General features: G+C 44.4%; 1 protein-coding gene across 1 annotated transcript in view; it reads left to right on the top strand.

The window, feature by feature from the left end:
• The window catches only part of zmp:0000001267 (b(0,+)-type amino acid transporter 1), a 28,784-nt gene that overhangs the window by 7,651 nt on the left and 1,128 nt on the right, over nucleotides 1-20,005 (top strand). The window contains exons 2-5 of the mRNA XM_041187431.1: nucleotides 4,254-4,387; nucleotides 6,031-6,160; nucleotides 14,732-14,856; nucleotides 16,405-16,492. Of these exons, the coding sequence (XP_041043365.1) occupies nucleotides 4,254-4,387; nucleotides 6,031-6,160; nucleotides 14,732-14,856; nucleotides 16,405-16,492 (477 nt within the window). The remainder of the gene's footprint in view (nucleotides 1-4,253; nucleotides 4,388-6,030; nucleotides 6,161-14,731; nucleotides 14,857-16,404; nucleotides 16,493-20,005) is intronic.

Raw genomic sequence — 20,005 nt, 5'->3', positions numbered from 1 at the left:
GCTGTAATGAGTTCAGGAGCTGAGTGACCCTGGCAGAACTCAAACTGGGCATCAGTGAACAGGTTATTGCTAAGCAAGTGCTGCTTGATAGCCCGGTTGATAACCCCTTCCATTACTTTACTGATGATCGAGAGTAGACTGATGGGGCAGTAATTGGCTGGGTTGGATTTGTCCTGCTTTGAGTGCGCAGGACATACCTGGGCAATTTTCCACATAGCCGGGCAGTTGCCAGTGTTGTAGTTGTACTGGAACAGCTTGGCCAGGGACACGGCAAGTTCTGGAGCATGAGTCTTCAGTACTATTGCCAGAATATTGTCAGGGCCCATAGCATTTGCAGTATCTGGCAGTAGTACAGGATATTACCAGAGATGGTGATGATGGTGTCTGGGACATTATAGTAGGATATAATTCCGTGAGGATGACTATGTCAGATTGTTGCTTGACTAGTCTGTGAGACAGCCCTCCCAATTTTTGCACAAGCCCCCAGATATTAGGGAGGAGGGCTTTGCGGGATCAACAGGGCTGAGTTTGCTATTGTTATTTCCAGCACCTAGGGTCAATGCCAGGTGGTCTGTCCAGTTTCATTCCTTTTTTGAGGCTTTGTAGCAGTTTGATACAACTGAGTGACTTGCTAGGCCATTTCAGAGGCAAGCATATTACTGTGGGTCTGAAGTCACATCTAGGCCAGACCAGGTAAGGACAGCAGATTTTCTTCCCTAAGAGGCACTAGTGAACCAGATGGGTTTTTACAACAACCGACAATGGTTTCATGGTCATCATTATACGTTTAATTCCAGATTTTTATTGACTTTAAATTCCACCCACTGCTGTGGTGGGATTCAAACCCAGGTCCCCAGAGCATTACTTTGAGTCTCTGGATTATTAGTCCTGCGACAATACCACTACGCCATCGCCTCCCCTAAATGTCAGGGCACAGGAGCGCATTGAGAAAAGAACCATAAGTATTTTATCAATGTTTTATCCACCTGCTCATTCGATAGGCAGGCTTAACTTTGGGGCAGGTGTAAATGGAAGTTATTGTCAAACAATGGAAGAAAGATGTTGTCAATGCTGCCTCCTTTCTCACATGTAGAATTAGGTTGTAAAAGAATTCTATCCCATAGACGTGTCGGTCCTGTCCCTACTTCTCTATTCTCCTGAACACCTAACTTTTTGTTAGCTGCTAACACTGGGGCGTATTGCAACTCCGTTATATGAAGCACCTAGCATCTTCATGATGATAAAAATGTACATCTGTAGCCAGAACTTAGTTAGTTATCATAAACTATCTGTCATGGTTGGGGATTCTGTAGCTATTTTTTTCACATAAAGGACTTGGTGATCAATGATTTTAATATGTATTTTGGGCAGAGCTTGTTTAAAAATGAGTGGTTTCTCTAGATTGACCAAACAATAGCCCATTCATTCATATTACAATCAGCATCTCGGTGTTGACAAATTTCTTGAGTTTTTTTTAAGAGAAACCTAAGGGAATTTTAAACACTAAGAACAAATGGATTGAGGTCAGGTAGGGAGATAAAACTGAAGCACAAACCAGCTCCAATGCGCCCTCTTCTGGGTTTAATGAAGCTGTGTTGATTGGGATAGGTGGACTGGCAATTAACACAGATGTTAACATCATAACAATGAGGTAATTTTCAATTGAGTTAATCAGTTTTTTTGAATTTAATGGGGAGCAGGATTTTTCGCTGAGCGGGTGGGAACCTGCCTGGCCCGCTCAAGAGTAAAATGACACGCGATGACATCGGGCGAACATCAAGACATTATTATGCACTCGTGCGATATTTCGGTCAGCAGGCGTGCGCAGGAGTTGGTAGCGCATCCGCCAACAATTAAAAGACCTATTAAGTCCATTAACAATGTAATTAAATTAAATTTTTCGCTCTCTGTCCAACAGGTGAAAAGGCCAAGTGGCCTTTGCACATTTTAGGAAACCTCGTTCACAGGGGGGATGAGCTTTCCAACAGCAATTAACCACCTGACTACCTCTTCCGATGCTGCAACAATGATCAAACTGTAACACATTGGGATTCTGTGAAAGGCCGATAGCTGGCTCACTCCATGAGAGGAGATGGGGTAGGGCTGGAGGATTCTAGATATTGTAGGAGGATGTAAATATGATAGGGATAAAGACTTGGGAGGAGATGTAGAGTAAAGGGTTAGCATCAGAAGCATACATGGTGTTGATGCAATTGTGATGGCAGATCACATGACTGAGAAGTAAGAAAGATCTGGAAGGAGGAGGATCTCCAAAAGGAGAAGACTAAATGTGTAAATACTTGCTGTAAATAAAGGATAATGGTTTTGTAAAACTACGGACTTGAACAGCATTCTTTGGGAGAATAGACAATCACCAAAATCCGTGGTAACAACTATACAGTGTAACAGATATAAAGAGAGGCAAGTTTAATTTTGGGGGATTTGGAATTGGAAGTCAGTGTAGATCATGAGCTCAGGAGTAATGGGTGGCATGAAGAGATACATATATGCCAAAGTTCACAGAAGCTGGGATGGTCAGGGGCTGGCTGAGAAGACATTGGAATAGTTAAGTCTGGGGATGACATAGGCATGGATAAGGGTTTAAGCAGTAGATAGGCTGAGGTAGGTGTTGCAGGGTTAGATATAGGTGACGTTTCTGATGGAGAGGACATGGCTTCAGAAATTTAGTTGAATATGATGGTGAGGTTGCCAGCAGGGTATCTCAACCTGAGATAGTAGAAGGTTTGGAGGTTGTGGGAGGTGGGGGGGGGCGGTGATGAATTCGCTGTTGAGGCAGGGCCAAGGATGATAGCTTCAGTCTTCCCAATGTTTAACTGGAAGAAATTAGGGCTCATTTAGGACTGGATGTCAGAGAAGAGATGTCAGACAGAGACGTGATGGACTGCAGGTGGAGCTGTATAACATCTGTATATTGTGGAATCTTATCTTATCCCTATAGATGATATTGTCAGGGGGCAACACATAGATGTAAAATGGGAGGTGCCAAAGATAAGTGGTTGGGGGATTTCAGAGGTAAGGTTTGGGGACCAGAAGAGATGTCATTCTGGAAATGCTCTGGCTATTATTAGACAAATAAAAGGGAAGCTAAGAGAATGTGGTCCGATTAAGCTGGGGAGTTGTTTAAGGCAGATAATGTTGTCAGCTGTGTTAAATGCTGCAATGAGGTTGAGCAGGATGAGAAACATAATGAACTATAGTAACAGAGAATGGCATTCGTGACTTTAATCAGGGTCATCCTGCAGGAGATTCAAACTTGTAATTACAACATAAATGGGCAACAATTTAGGAAGCGCCAAGACATAAATGTAAAAAAGAATTGAAAGTGGAGCATATGCAAGGGCAGAGGTGTTGAGTGTATTTCATTTGAGGAGCATAATGATTGTTGTTTTGGAAGGGGAGGACAATGTCTGAGGAGTGGGAACCATTTCCAGTGTCAGGAAGGAAAACTAGGTGATCAGTAGTGTTGTGGGAATGGAGTCAAGGGAGGAGAAAATGGAACTCTTGGAAGAAATGAGCTCACTTGGGCGATGGCAAAGAAAGTAGAGAGAAACATGGTTCAATGCTAGGACAGTGCGTTAAGAAAAGAATGAGGAAGGCTTGGTTCGATGGAGAAGTAGCAGAGGCTGCTAAATGGGTGGCCTCTATTTTGAGAGAAAGAAGTCTACGAGCTCCTGTCACTTGACATTCAAGGTACTTGTGATTGGGCAGTGGAGGCAGGTTTAAGGAGGAGATTGGTGTTGGGAAAAAGAAGTCAGGGGTTATCTTTGCATTCTTCAAAGGTGAGAAAAAATTGAACGATGGAAATATGGAAAGCTAATTGGCCTGCCATAATTTACAGCAACTTCTATTCATTTTTCAAGTGTGAACCTGAACAATGAGTATTGAAATATAGGAGGAATTATTGTTCAAGATGTGTCCTTGCCTGGAACTAAGTTTGCAAGATACCTGGGCCACTGGAGCATCAAGATGTCCTGCAGTGATTTTCCATCGATAGAAATTAATGGATGAGAAATTGTGGCTATTGAAGCTAATTATAGTGTCACTACAGGCTGAACTAACTGAGCACAGGCAGCGATGGAAGCTGAAAACCACCTCCCGCACCCTTTACTATACACTTCAACATTACATCAGGTGGTGCATGGGAGCTTTTGAGTTTACTTTGTATTTTTATTTTTGAAAATGTTGATCAATCTAAACCTATAATAGAGAATGCACTGAATTTCCTGTTTCAGGTGAACCTGCCTCGAGCTTTATTGATTTCAATTCCACTGGTGACATTGTTGTATGTGATGGTAAATGTCAGCTACTTGGCAGCCATGAGTCCAAATGAGATGATGAAATCTGGTGCTGTGGCTGTAACATGGGGGTAAGTTACTTACACCAACATAAATTGTGATTTTATTTGTATATTTATGCAAAGAATGCCTTTGGCAAATGAATTCTCCACATTGGCGATCTTTAGTCAGCAAATCCTATAGATTCAAAGACACTTGCAGCCCAGAAGGATGCCATCATATTTGTGCTGGCTCTTTATTGAAATAATCTGAAACTAATGCTGCATTCTTGGTCACAACTCACTCCAACACCCCCAAACCCCACCCCACCCCCGCCCCACCCTATAGAATTGCGTCTCCTTCAGCTTCAAATGTTTATTCATTTTCCCCTTAAAAGATATGATCTCTGCCTCAATTACTGCTTATTGCAAAACACTCAATGTTCTTGCAACCCTCTGTGTAAAGAAATTTCTCCTAACCTCTCTTGTCAACTCCTTGAGTAATCATTTTAAATTGAGGACTTCTTGTTGCTGACTCCCAACATGAATAGATAGTTTCTCACTGTTCACTTGTGCAAACCCCATTCGGTTGGTTTACTGTACCGGTGAACTTGAAAAGGAACAGACTTGGAGACGTTACAATGTTGCAGTTTCCAGTTTTAAGACAGATGTTCAGATGTTGATGCCTTTGCTGCTGTTGCTGTTTCTTCTGTGTTGTTTTCAGGCTAATTAATTTCACCCTGGTGCTTGGAGTAAGTAAGATTGGTTATCTGAAGACAGTTTCAATTAGATGACCACAATCTCAGTGTTCTATTGTCCAGCCAGAATGACTTGATGTGCTGCACAAGGGGTGGGGCGGGGGATGAATGGTAGTCATTCACACCTGCTTATGATTTATTTCTCTGCAGCTCTCTTTGTTAAGTTTCAGGTTCAGAGACACTGAGTCTAGGAGTCTATAGTTGTTGTCTTTTGGTTATGTCCACAAAAAAATGGAAGGTGTGAATTCCGCAAATGGTTTTGTATTGGTATGTCTATTCAAAGGAGACACTCCATCCATAGTCATTCAATTTGGAACTTTCTGGAGACTTGAGATACTTCTGAACTTTTGTACAAATTGCAAAAGTCACCTGACCCTCAGCAGCCACCTTGGCAGACTTTTAATGTTCATTTTTAAAGGAAAAGACAATTCCAGAAAATTCTATACTGAATACAGCCCATTTTTAAAGTTATGAATATGACATGCCCATTCTGGGCGATGTATAAGGAGAATGTAAAATGTGCTGAAAATGAGCTATTGTTGTTCTATACTACTGCCCAAGACAAATTTCACTGCCTGTGATACTTGTTATCTATAAGCGGCATTGTCAACACACATTCCTGCAAAAGGCTATTATAATTGCATTACATTGAAGCCTATCTATGTGATAGGACCTCAGTTTATCTAGATAAATGAGACCTCAACCTGAATTAGGAGGTATCTGGGCTCCTAAATGAAAGGTCTGCTAAAAATTGTGGCAGAAAGGGAGTGGGGCTGCAAACTGGATGATTTTAATTTTAACTCTATTATCATCCCATTCCCTGCTGAATGGAGGGAATTAAAATAGCCCTCCCAATTTTTGAGTAATGTTATAACAGAGCAATACTTTAGTAACAGTACAATTAACACCAGTCCAAATGACAATGGTGAATAATGGCTATTGTTTTTCATAACTTTTCTAAATATTTTCTATTTTCAGAAACAAAGTGCTGGGCAGCTGGGCATGGATTATTCCGTTGTCAGTTATACTTTCCACATTTGGGTCTGTAAATGGTAGTTTCTTCACTGGAGGTCGCAGTTGCTACGTAGCAGCCAGAGAAGGTTCATTGGTAAGGACATAGAACTGTTACTGTGCCTCATACATAAAACATCAGTTTGGCAATTAAGAACAGTGCGCATCTCACACTTTTAACAAAGACAGATAGGAAAGGGGAATAAAGTGACACTGACTGGTGTCCTGAAGGGAAAAGCTTCTGAGAGTGAGGGGTAGTGGGCTGCATGAGATAGCCCAGCTTGCTTATTAATACCTGCCAGAGTGATGGGAAACTGGAGGACAGTTTCAAACTTAATGCAAAGCTCACTGTAAACATTTTGTTTATACAGGAAGCAATGTCAACTAAGAACATATAAAAGCATGAGACAAGATGTAACCATTAATTCTATCAAAGTTATTTCTTCCGCAGAACAAGTAAAATATTTTCTATCAGGACCTCCATTGTAAGTATTAAAGCACCTAACAAAAGTTCTACAACATTTCTTTAATAAACACCCATAAAGGATAAATGAAGTAAGATTGCTTCTTTAACCTTGAATCTGGAATTATTATTTCTTAATGAGTTGGGACTAAGAACCTGCACATTAAACTGTGCACCAGGAAACAATGTTTCCTGTATGTTGCCGGGAAGATATTGTGCAAGCTGCTCACAAATTGTCTCCAAGATAGCACGAGTCCATGTCCACACAAAAGATAAAGGTACTACCCATTCAAAAGAACAAGTGGCAGACACCAAAAAAAATTAGGATAGACATTGCTTATTAGGCCCTACTTTAATGTAAATTAAGTGACAATGCCAGCTGCCTGGTATAAATGTTTGGAATGGGTACAAAAAAGGAGGCAATTATTCAAAGGTTTAAAGAGATTGGGCATTCTCAACCTTTGGCACTCCTGGAATCTCTGTGTCCAGAGCTCTTTCTCCCACTCCAGCCAATTACTCTTCACTGGCCGCCACAGCCTGACATTATACTTCCAATGCTGCTAAAGTATCATGAGTCATGCAGAATGTCATAAAAAATAACTTTTGGTGGGAGACAAGTCATTGGAAAGAGAAATTGAGTGCAGTATATAGAATGTAGACTGAAGGTACAGCCTAGTATTGCAGCCCCTTTTCTCTGACGTATGCTGCTTCTGAGCACAGCTCCCCGCTATGAGCATGGGAACACAGAATTATCCCGAAACTTTGCAATCTTGATTGTCTGCCTAATTAGCTGCTGATGGCCAGGGAAGTGGTAAGGATACTTACAAATAGACTCAACAGTCTCATGCTATGGATGATTCCTGCTTCTTCTTGCTATCTGGTGAGAGCTAATGGAAAATGCATGTGTATGGACATCATGTGACAACAGCATCAGGCTCAGCCCTAATGTTCAGCAGGCCTAACAGCGTCTGTGGAGAGCAAGACAGAGTTAAGGTTTCAAGTCCGTATGACTCTTCTTCAGAGCTCTGAAGATGCTGTCAGACCTGCTGAACTTATCCAGCATTTTTCATTTTTGTTTCAGGTTTCCAGCATCCACAGTATTTTGCCTTTATCTCCGCCGTTATGCTGTTCACATTCAAATTGCGAACATCTTCAAGTTATGTTGAAAGGCCATTGACCTAAGAAGTTTCACTTTCTGCAGATTCTGCCTGACCTGCTGAATATTTCTAGCGTTTTCCGTTTTCATTTCAGTCGAAAAACTCAATGTCCAGGCTCATTCATGACTCACGACCGTTTGAGCAAGATATTAAAGAATTCCTGGCACAGACAGAAACTTGGTGACTCGAGCGGAATCGTCCCAGATTTGCACAAAGAGCGATAGCGGGCCTGTCAAACTGAAATTTTACCCACCAGCTGCAATGGCGACTTTTCACGCCGTTTCGTTTCAAACCCACTGCATTAATTACGCATTCCCAGAGCACACGCCGTTTCCATGGGGGGGGTGGGCTCTCATTTGCCCACCATGCCATCAACTCACCGCTTCATCATGCTGGGCTCCATAGTTAAAGCCCAGCCACATGCGCACCTCTCAGTGCTTCCAGCCCACGACTAATTCACGGAAGACAGGATGGCCCCAAAAGGCAAAGACTGCAGCCCCCCCAGGTTCAATGGCGTGTCCCTTGAGTGCCTTTTGGACGCGGTGCAGACTCACTGTGATGTCTTCTGCCCCCTGCTCTGGCCGCAGGATGGGCAGCAGCCTCACTAATCTGGCTCGGGAGGTGGTGATCAGCGCCAACACCCTGCAAAAGAGGACAGCCACCCAGTGCTGAAAGGGGATGAATGATCTCCTCTGATCCGCCAGGGTAAGTCACACTTCTCATCACTCTCAACTCACACACTCACGAACCCATCACACATCCACAGGGATCTCACTCACTGCCAGTTCAAGGGACATCAACATTGACTCTCTCTTACACACCTTCATTGTCCTCATCCCGTTCATGGGGAACACTCACCACCCACACAGGCCAGGCGTACTTATCATCTGGCCTGGCAGGTGTCCTGCTTACACTCCCTCCATCTCTATTCATGCAGGGTAAGCTGGCACACAAGAGGGAGAGGTTGTTTACCGATGGAGGAATGCCTGAAATCAAGGCCCTCATGGACTTTGAAAACAGAGCCATTCAGCTGGCCGGCGATGACCGGGACCGGTCCTGTGCTGACGGTGAGGCCGGCGCTGCTCTACCAAGTGAGGATCCAGCAGTGCAACATCCATCAGATAACCATGCTGTGTGTGATGTTTCCTGTTTCACAGGCCACTGCCTTGCACTAATTATCTCCCCTTGTTTTTGCAGACACATCTGCCAAACAGCAGACAGAGTCTATGACCCAGGGCCTCCTATCGAGCTCTGAAGAAACCTCTGAAGAGGAATCTGAAGGCACACTCACTGAAGTCCCATCACAGCCCACCCACACCCTCCACCAGCACAGAGATACACACCTCAGTGGGACCTAGCTTTAGAGTAGCCTCAGGCTAAGTGATAGCGCCGAGGTGCCAACACACCAAGGTCAATACTGGTAGGCTGGTAGCCGCCATGGAGACCTTGGTCCAACACGTTGTTCCTGCATTGTTGTTTGGGCTAAACTCCTTCGCTGATGCCATAGTTGACCTCCAACAGTGTGCACGCAAGAGGGGTGCTGGGCAGCTCGGTCTCACTCCAGCTACCCTTTCTTCTCAAGGAGTCAGCCTGGGGCCCTTGGGCACCCATAGGGCGGAGGACCAGCAGGTGCACATCCCAGGGCCATTCACCCAGATGACTCTGTAAGTGTTCGGCCCATCCAAATCCCCTCTTCCTGTTACCTCAGCAGCTCGGTGAAGGTACCACTGCCACACAAAGCAGGCTGGGGCCCTCCAGATCTCGGCCCTCCATAGGATTCCTGCCAAGGTCATCATGGACAGGGCGTAGCAGTCAGCAGGCTGCCTCCGCCTCCACTGTGGGTATCCAGGGAGCACCAAGACATAACGACTGGGTTAGGAAGCTTAAGAAGACGTAACTCTTTCGAGTACAAACACGTTTCCATCTGTTCCTATTCAGATGAAGTTACATTGTTTCATAGTTTGCCATTGTGAGATTTGAACTCTTGATCTTGGGGTTACAAGCCCAGTACCATAAACACTTGGCTATTTAGGCCAAGCCCGCTTAAGAAGACGTAACTCTTTTGAGTACAAAACCCGTTTCCATCTGTTTCAGATGAAGTTACATTGTTTCATAGTTTGCCATTGTGAGATTTGAACTCTTGATCTTGGGGTTACAAGCCCAGTACATAACCACTTGGCTATTTAGGCCAAGCCCGCTTAAGAAGACGTAGTTGCACAGTCTGGGCACAGGTGTTAATCATTTGTACATAATGTTCACTATTGTGAATAAACTCCCAAGAATGTCTCCCTGCCCATGGCTCCTTGTTCTGATGAGCAGTGTTCTTATCACTCAGATGTGAAACCTTTCTGCACAATAAAGCAGGTGTCTCAGTCCAGGATCTCTTCCCTGGGCTCTGTGCAGCCTTCAGACTAAAGTGATGGTCCCGCCTCACACTCCCTGACACACTACTGATGTCTGCACCTCGATGGTTCTTGTCATTGCTGCCAGAATGTCGTGGGCAGGCATTACAGAGTTCCTTCATTCTCTCTGTGTGTTCTCAGCACCTTTAAGGTGGGAGTAGCCCCCATCTCTTCAGCATCTGTGACCAACGATGCTGTGCTCCTGAAGGGCTCAGGTGCTGAAGGTGGACAAAGGATCAGGTGCTTTTAAAGTTTCATGGTGTGTCTCTATGGTGTGACCCTGATCACAGGGCACAAGTGAGCTGCCCTCAGCCAGACAGGAGTCAGACATTCTCAGAGGCTGTGTGAAGATCTATGGAGTGTCCTCACTGCATGTTGTCATCATCCTCCTGCGATCGAACAACTATTAGGCCCTCCACTGCGTCTCCATTACAGGAGTATTATCACAGAGGGTATGCGCACTGCCATAAGCCAAACTGGAGTCAAATGTTCATAGATGCAATGTGAGGATTTATAGTGTCTCCTCACTGCATGTCGTCATCATCCTCCACAAATCTAGCAGCTATAAGGGCCTCCTGAGCACACCTGCATCATCTGGCAAATGCGAGGGTCTAATCGCCATCACCACCTTTGAGGACCTCCTCACCCTCACCCCTTTCAACGTCCTCCTCATCAGAGGTGACTTCCAGCTCCTGCATCTCCTCCTCAGCCAACTCCTCTCCCTGCTGCAGCACCAGGTTGTAAAGGGTACAGCAGGCGACGATAATGCATGACACCCTCTGCAGACTGTATTGCAGGGCTCCACCAGACCGGTCCAGGCACCTGAACCTCATCTTCAGCATCCTGATGGTTTGCTCCACCAGGTTGCAAGTTGCAGCATGAGCCTCATTACACCTTCGCTCTGCTGTAGTCTGAGGCCACCTCACAGGTGTCATCAGCCACATCCTCTGGGGGTAGCCCATGTCTCCGAGGAGACAACCCTGCAGTTTCTGTGGATCCTGGAAAATGTCAGGGATCTGTGGCTGACTGAGAATGTAGGAGTCATGGACACTTCCTGGAAACCATGCGCAGACCTGCAGGATGTGTTTGTGGTGGTCGCACACCTGCTGCACATTCAGCGAATGGAAGCCCTTGCAGTTGACATAGTTGACCTCTTGTTGCGACGGAGGTCTGAGCGCCACATGAGTCCAGTCAATGACACTCTGCACCTGTGGAAAACCAGAGACCTGGACAAATCCAATTGCTATTGCATCCTGGCTCTCCTGGTCCCAGGCAAAATGCACAAAGTTGTGTCCCCTCATGAAGATGGCATCTGTGACCTCATGGATGCATATGTTGGTGGAGGCTTGTGATATCCCACAGAGGTCACCTGTGGAGCCCTGATAGGAATCACTGGTGTAGAAATTGAGCATCACTGTCACTTTCACGGCCACTGGCAGTGGATGCCCTCCATGTCCAAGTAGTGCCAAATCCTGCAGTAGCTGGCAGATGTGACTGACCAATCTTCGGCAACACTGGTTCTTGCTCATCTGCAGGAAGGAAAGGTGATGTCCATAGACCCTGAGTCTATCTAGACGCCGACAGCGACGGCTTGCTGTGGCTCTTTGGCGACATGTGTGGGAGCCTGAGATGCCTCTTCTTCCAGGGATTGCTGGTCCTCCCCCTGCACAGCCAAGTGCTGCAGTCACTCTCTTCACGCCAGGAGGCATACAGCTAGTTCACCAGGCTCCATGATCCTGATGTACTCCTCTGGCAGGATAAAAGGGAGAGACATGGTTAGCATGGGTGTACTAAGAACCTCTCTTGGTTAAGTCTGAAGGCCCCTTAACGCAGCCCGGAGAGTGCTGGCCACCACTTGGATGGCCAGAGTTTATTGTGCTGCATGGCTACCCAAAACTCCAACCATCTCCGCCCCAGTCCACCTGACCGATTGGCGGCAGCTTTACCCATTGGGCTGCATGCTGTGCTCTCAGCTCAGGCACGGGCATTCTCCTAAACCACACTGCAAGGCTGCACTGTTAGCTTGAACCATGGGGAGACTGGTCCAAACAGGATGATGACATTGCAAGGAGCTATGAGTGCCTCCAGCAGTGACTGTTCCAGGCCAGCTTTAGCAAGGAAATTGTGCAACGTGCCCAGTCATCCAACTGTTCTGCAGCCCACTAAAAAACTCTATATTTTGCAGTCTGTGCCTAAGGGGTGAAAAGCTCTGGAGCACTTGGTGGCACTTTGATGCCTCTGTGTTGCTCGAATGGACAGATAAGCTAGAAGCCCGACTCCAATCATATCAATGTGGCTGTGCCTGAACTGTTTCAGCTGCAGTGGAACAGTCACTTTGTACAAGGTTTCCCTAATGTGTGGCCGCTTCCCTCACCCATACCCCCCACCCCACATGTGCTTGTGCCCTACCTTCAACTGTAGAGCAGCCTTTGCCCTCCGCCCCCAAAACTCATCAACTTTGAGGTCCAATACGCGTCCCTTGCAAGTGCTCTGCAATGGCACTGTGTGCTCACCTCTGAGTTCCCCTCAAAGTGCAGCCTGCCAAGTGCACTCCTTTTATTTACTATTGTAAAACACATCAGTGTGCAATCACGTCAACGTGGGTGGATGATCCAGCGGGTGTAGGGGGTGGTGGTGTGTGTCAGCTTCACCCATTGGGCTGCATGCTGTGCTCTCAGCTCAGGCACAGGCATTCTCCTAAACCACACTGCAAGGCTGCACTGTTAGCTTGAACCATGGGGAGACTGGTCCAAACAGGATGATGACATTGCAAGGAGCTATGAGTGCCTCCAGCAGTGACTGTTCCAGGCCAGCTTTAGCAAGGAAATTGTGCAACGTGCCCAGTCATCCAACTGTTCTGCAGCCCACTAAAACACTCTATATTTTGCAGTCTGTGCCTAAGGGGTGAAAAGCTCTGGAGCACTTGGTGGCACTTTGATGCCTCTGTGTTGCTCGAATGGACAGATCCGAATCACTCCCACTCCCTGAGTTCTAGACCTTGGACTTATTTGGGGGTTGTGACAAAGTGCAGCAGGCAACTGGTTTTGGTGTCACAAATGAACTTATAACATTAGGATTACACTGAGATTATACAGACCTACAAAGTACACTTAGTTAAGAATGGGGAACACACGGCATAATGAGGGAAAATCACGCTACTAATCCCCTTAACCTTGTCCCACCCCCAAAACCTAACTAAATTGAACTAGGAGAGGTCAGGGATCATGCTCACCAACCAGGGTTCCTTGACAGTTCGAAATCCAGCCAGGTAAGCTGGTTGCAGTTTTGGGGTACGCTCTTTGTGTCCTCTGGGGCCTGCCATCCCCACGTGGTCCTGGTCTGTGGAATCTGCAAAGGTTGTTCAGTTGGGTGGAGGACGTGGTTTTGGGTGGCGGATCTTCATGGAGGGCTGTGGTTGTGGCCTTGTTGTCTTCGGTTGAGCCTGTCACCCCGTGCCCCTTGCCCTGATGTTGCCTGTGGGCCTGCAAACCTCCAGATCTCCTTCCTCCGCTTGGCTCAGCTACAACCGCTCCCTGCTTAAACTCTGCTTCAACGGCTCCCAAAACTGCTCCCCCTCCTTTGTCAGCTTCCCCTTCATAACTGGTGGCCCTGTTATACTGTTTTTTTTCGCATTTCTTATCTCAATCCAAATCAAGGTTAGTTCTTTGTCTGATTTTGGTGGGCTTCCCCAGGTGATTGTTGTCTCGTTGTTTTTAATGGGCTTGCATGATGTTCATCAGTGTCTTCCTGTCCTCGTAACTAGTCTTGAACTGAAAGCCATTGTTTATGTGGAGCATTGACGGGTTCGCATAATTGCATTGATTGCAGCCGTCCTGCCTTAATAGTTAGTAGCGATTATTTATGCAAGATTTTGATGGGCTTTAGTTTCGAGTAAGATGAAGTCTTTCTCTGGGTTGATTGTTTTAAAGGGAAGAATGCGTTTTCTGTCTCCTCTCATTGTCTGGTTACAGCTGGTTGCAGTTTTGGGGTACGCTCTTTGTGTCCTCTGGGACCTGCTGTCCCCACGCAGTCCTGGTCTGTGGAATCTGCAATCCACACTGCGCTCAACAAGCCTGAGCATGTCCAGTCTCAGGCCTTCATGGGCTGCTGGGTTCTACACTTAACTCAGCAGTTGGGTCTTCTGCCATAAAAGTCCAAAAGTCATATCCTTGCTGATGATATGAAAAATGTGGGAATTTTGAGAACCCTTCACGGGGTGGGGGATGAGTCCAGCAGGCTAGCCTTTTAATGATATGTTGATATATACAATGAGGATCCCAACATTCGATGGTGGGAAATACGACCCACCATCGAAAGGCTGAGTGGACAAAACCGCAAACTGGTTTCATGACATCGTGAAACCAATTTTTGACCTTCTCTCCATATTGTCCACTCACGCCACTGAACATGCCCAACGCCAGTGGACACGGATGATTCCACCCACTGATTTCAGGAGAGGAGGGTAGAATCTTTGAAAAGAAAACACACGTTGATAAATTTCAAAGGTGTGGCAAGATTAATATGCATTTGATTACCTAAAAATGAACCAATAGATATTAAGATGCTCTTTTTTTTACAACATGGAACTCGTAAATCAAAATTCAAAAACAGAATATTGATTATTGTTTTATATTTTTCTCTCCCAGCCAGATATTCTGTCCATGGCTCATGTTCATCGTCTGACACCATTGCCTGCCCTTGCGTTTATAGCTTTCATTGCGGTGATAATGGTAATCCCAGGGGATTTTGCATCAATTGTAAATTATTTCAGGTTTGTGAAGAAGATTTTTAAAAATCTATCCACTAATATATTCAATTCCTGAAATTCCCACAGGACTGTTCCAGTCCCCCATCACAACTCTGGTGGAACCACCCCCCCCAAAAAAAGTTCAAGACTTGGTGCAATCTAACTCTTCCAGTCTTCTGCTGGAGTTAAGCTATGAAACCAGATGAACCCTGAGAACTGTGGCACACAAAGGCATCATTATGTAGATGTCGCTCTTTTTTATAACAGGTCAAAAAAAATTAAATGCTGTGTCCTTCTTAACTGGACCCTGAAACTGGCAGCCATATTCCAATTTATGAACAATAAAGCTTTTGCTTAACAGTTATAATTTGTGGCCTTCAGGGGCATGGTACCATATAATAATAATAATAGTAATAATACATTGTGCATTAGATGTCTTGAACTTTTTATTTCAGTTTTATCTTTATAAAACAGTCAATGACCTAATTTACCATAAGCAAGTGCACGGGTAATCTGTTTAAACATTTGTTCATGTTTAAAGCGATTGGACTTCTGTCCTTGAAGGGAGTGACCAGGTAAGCACAGCTCTGGCTTAGTAGCAATTAATACACCCATGTGTGTTGTCAGTATAAAATAGCGTGTTTGTTTGTTTTACCATGAGCAGCACCAAAGAAGATCACCCAAGATCATTTTAAAAAGCACAGCCTTAGCAAAAACTCTTTCGTTGTTTTCCAATGTTTCAATTTTGGATCTTTCTCACAGCATTCATGCAAGTAGACTTGCTCCTTATCATTCCTAAATCAATTAGGCATTGGAAGACAGAAGACATTAGGCTTAAGTGCAGAAGCATTTAAAGGGACAGGCAACTACTGCAGCTCTGTTTTCAGTAAGTTTTTATTTGTCGTCCAGAAGTCCCGGTCTGTGTGCAAAGGGAGTTTAGAGAAGAGATTTTGGTGATGCCACAGATCCTGATTAAGGATCTGATTCAGGAGTCCTTCACATAATTATACCTTAGATTCCTTACATGAACCACCCTCCTTTCATCTTCATTGTTCCCTCAGCAAAAGAATTATCAACTAAACATTTGAAAACACTGCCTGAGCTGCCGAGCAAACAATTTACCTCAATTGATGATACAGTATGAAATACCATTACAAGAGTAATCACTGGATGCAGTGCAATTCCAAAAATGGGATGTAGGAGTCTAGTGAATGCCACATCAGTAGGTGGAATTCCTAGAATTTGTTCCTGAAGAGCAAATCTCAGTGTCAGGAGTGCTGAAGATGAAAATTTATCCCAAGATGTTCTGTTGAATTTAAAGGACGTTTAAAATGCTTTAGGCTGGTCCAAAAGACCAAATAAAAAGATTACCCAATATTTAGCTGGGTCCCTGAACGGCAAGTCAATTTTCCAAACGTGTGTAGCTAGAGGGCGAGGCACCAAGATATAAGTGTACATTTAGAAAATAAGTGGTAGTACATTAATTTATTAAATGGTTTCTTTTTGAAGTTGTGCAGACTCTGCTAGAATCCCTGTCTACTCATTAACAATGTATTTTTTGTCTCTCAAAAGTTTTATAGCTTGGATTTTTTATAGTCTAACGTTTGCTGCGTTGCTGAAACTGAAAATTAAGAAGCCACATCTTCACCGGTCCTTCAAAGTAAGATTTATTTTAATATCATTCCTTTCTTGCAAGTACATTTGTAATTGTTCACCATTTCTAACAGCAGCTTCAATTATTTGTTACATCAGATACAATTTTCCATAACATAAACATACCAGGTGCCTTACAGCTATTGGTTCACTTTGAGAGAATGGACAAACGCATTTCAGCAGATATACAACACACTTACATAAACTTAAGCTGCAGGAAATGTGAAATTCTTAGGTGTAGGAAAAGAAAAGCCAGCATCTTTGGGTGGGATTTAATTTAGTTTTAGTTTCAGTTTTGAATTCTGCCTTGGAGGTCCTAAGTTTACTGTGCAGTTTATTCCACTTCATTCAATGTTGAAGAATGTTTCTTCTGCTGTTTTATCAACATTTTGATTTCAGTCAAATTTCTGGATTGCATGAGTTGTTTTAAGCAAAAAAAAAATGACATTGTATTAATGGCAGAACCCTTAAGTGCATCGCAGGGCAGAGGGATCTGGGTGTACAGGTCCACAGGTCACTGAAAGTGGCAACGCAGGTGGATAAGGTAGTCAGGAAGGCATATGGCATGCTTGCCTTCATTGGCAGGGGTATTGAGTATAAAAGCTGGGAAGTCATGCTGCAGTTGTATAGAACCTTGGTTAGGCCACACTTGGAATATTGCGTGCAATTCTGGTCACCACATTACCAGAAGGATATGGAGGCAGAAGAGGTTTACCAGGATGCTGCCTGGTCTGGAGGTTATTAGCTATGAGGAGAGATTGGAGAAACTCAGATTGTTCTCACTAGAGCGACGGAAATTGAGGGGCGACTTGATAGAAGTTTACAAAATTATGAGTGGCATGGACAGAGTAGATAGTCAGAAGCTTTTGCCCAGGGTGGAAGAGTCAATTACTAGGAGACATAGATTTAAGGTAGGAGGAGAAAACTATAGAGGAGATGTGCGGGGCAAGTTTTTTTACGCAGACCGTAGTGAGTGTCTGGAATTCGCTGCCAGAGGAGGTGGTGAAAGCAGGTACGATAGTGGTATTTAAGAGGCAGCTTGACAAATACATGATTAGATTGGGAATAGAGGGATACGGACCCCGGAAGTGCAAAATGTTTTAGTTGACGGGCAATATGATCGGCGCAGGCTTGGAGGGCCAAAGGGCCTGTTCCTGTGCTGTACTTTTCTTTGTCCTTTGTTCTTTGTAATCGGAGTGGATCCCAAAGCTGCAATTGTACATCCCTGAAGTTGATACCTTTCCTTAAATACTGGGTGTCACAGACCCAACTGGGAACCTGCACTACAACAGATCCATTCTTTCTCTTCCAATGCAAGAATCAATTCCAAATACCGCTCGCCAGACCTATCAGTTCACCAGTGCCATCAGGCACAAGAAGTGCATAGCATTACAGACTCTCTCTGCACCCTTTCCTATAGACAGACAATGAAAACCAATGTGCAACCGGCCACCACAGATCAGAAGTCCTCTTCTACTACCCTACCCTAAATTGCACCGAGTCCCATTTACCCATCACACCTATGTTTGATGACCTACATTGGCTCCAGGTTTAGCAATGCCTTAAGATCCTCATACTCGTTCAAATCCCTCCAGGGCCTTGCCTCTCCCTTTCTTAGTAAACTCCTCCAGCCTACAACCCTTGGTGACCTCTGCACTCCTCCAATTCAATTGCTCCAGCATTGGCAACCATGCATTCAACTGCTTAGGTCCTAAGTTCTGGAATTCTACCCCCCCCTCCCCCAAAGCTTTCTTTCTTCCTTTAAGACGCTTCTTAAAACCTGCCCCTTTGATCAAGCTTTTGTTCACCTCTCCTAATATCTCCTCAAGAGGTTCGGAGTCAAAATTTGTTTAATAATGCTCCTTTGAGCAAACTTTGGATCTTTAACTATATTAAAAGGTGCTATAATAATGCAAGTTGTTATTATTGTAAAATGTGTCAAATATATTTTTTATATATAAACTTGTTTGGTCTGGATTAACAAAATAAAGTTCAAGTTTTCTTCTGCGCTGCAATCCATCTCACTCTTCTCAGTATCCAACAACAATAATAACTTGAATTTATTAGAGTCTTTAGTGTCGAAAAATAGTCCAAGGCACTTCACAGAGTTGTAATCAGACAGAAAAATAAATCAAGGCTGAGCAAGTAAGGAGATATTGGGATATGTGTGGTTTTTTTCCCCCTGCATTTTTGTATGCCTTTTCTTTTAGTTTTATGTTGTCACTTGCCTCTTTAATTGTCCATTGCTGTATTTTAATTAACAAGTAGGGCTCTTGCCCCTTAGGGTTATAAATGGTTTCTGTATCACATTAAATTCTTTTTTTGAACACCTCCCACTGATCATCTGTTGTGATACCCATAACCAAACTTGCTCAGTTTACTGTGGACAGTTTCTGATTCTCGCATTGAAGTGAGACTTATCTAAATTTAGAATCTTAGTAGCTGTTTTGCACTTCTCCCTTTCAAGAGCTTGATCACATTATGATCGTTATCAGATAAATGTTCAGCATGCTGTGCTGCGTGAATGGAAGTTGGTGTGGGATTGGGTATGGGATGCAGAGTTTTGGATTGGCTGAAAATTATTGAAATTGGAGAATGGGAGGTCAGACAGGAGAGCACTGGAATTGTTGAGTTTGGAAGTGACAAAGACATGAATGAGAGTTTTAGGAGTAGATGTGGAGACAGGTGAAGCTATAGAAATGGAAGTAGGCAGTGGTCTTTGTGATGAAGAGGATGTGGGGTTATAAATTCAGCTTAGGGTCAAATAGGATGCGGAGGTTACAATCAGTCTGGTTCAACCTGAGACAGTGACCAGCGAGGGGGGTGGAATTGGTGGTAAGGACATGGTGTGTGTGTGTGTGTGGTGTGACCCAAAGATGATAGCTTCAATCTTCCCAATGTTGACCTGGAGGGTGTCGGATAAGTAGTGGTAGGGCTGAAAGAGAAGTGAAGCAGAAGAGCTGGGCGTCACCGGCATATATATGGAACCACATGTCTTTGGTTCATGTTGCCAAGTGGCAGGATGTAGCTCAGGGATGGGAGTAAGTCAAGTATAAATGCCTGTGGTTCAAGAGGTAGCATTATGGGATCTGGAAGAGAAGCCATTGTTGGGGACTGGCTGATGATGTAATCGGCTGCAGATGGGAAGAGAAGAATGAGGAAGGATAGTGCAAGACAGTCAGAGAGGATGTAATTTGTGACTTTGATGAGGTAAGTTTCAGTTTGCTGGCAGGAGTGGAAACCTGGTTGAATGATTCAAACATGGAGCTGCAAGCACAAATTTGGGAAACATAATACTTTCAAAGACCCTGGACAGGAAAGAGAGCAAGGAGATGGGGTGGAAAGACAACATCACAAACACTCTTCAAAAATATAATTCTCTCAGTTAAGGAAGATGCATTGAATGGATGTGGTGAGTGCTGGCATGAATAGGGTATGAGGAGGGTAGCTGCAGAATGGTTGGATGGAGAATGCTGTGTATGGTATTTGCATATTGTTAACCGAATACAAGGTGGCCCTG

This window comes from Carcharodon carcharias, chromosome 5 (assembly GCF_017639515.1).
Source record: "Carcharodon carcharias isolate sCarCar2 chromosome 5, sCarCar2.pri, whole genome shotgun sequence".
Taxonomy (NCBI): domain Eukaryota; kingdom Metazoa; phylum Chordata; class Chondrichthyes; order Lamniformes; family Lamnidae; genus Carcharodon; species Carcharodon carcharias.
Note: the sequence above shows the minus strand (reverse complement) of the source record. Positions and strands in the feature narration are given on the sequence as shown.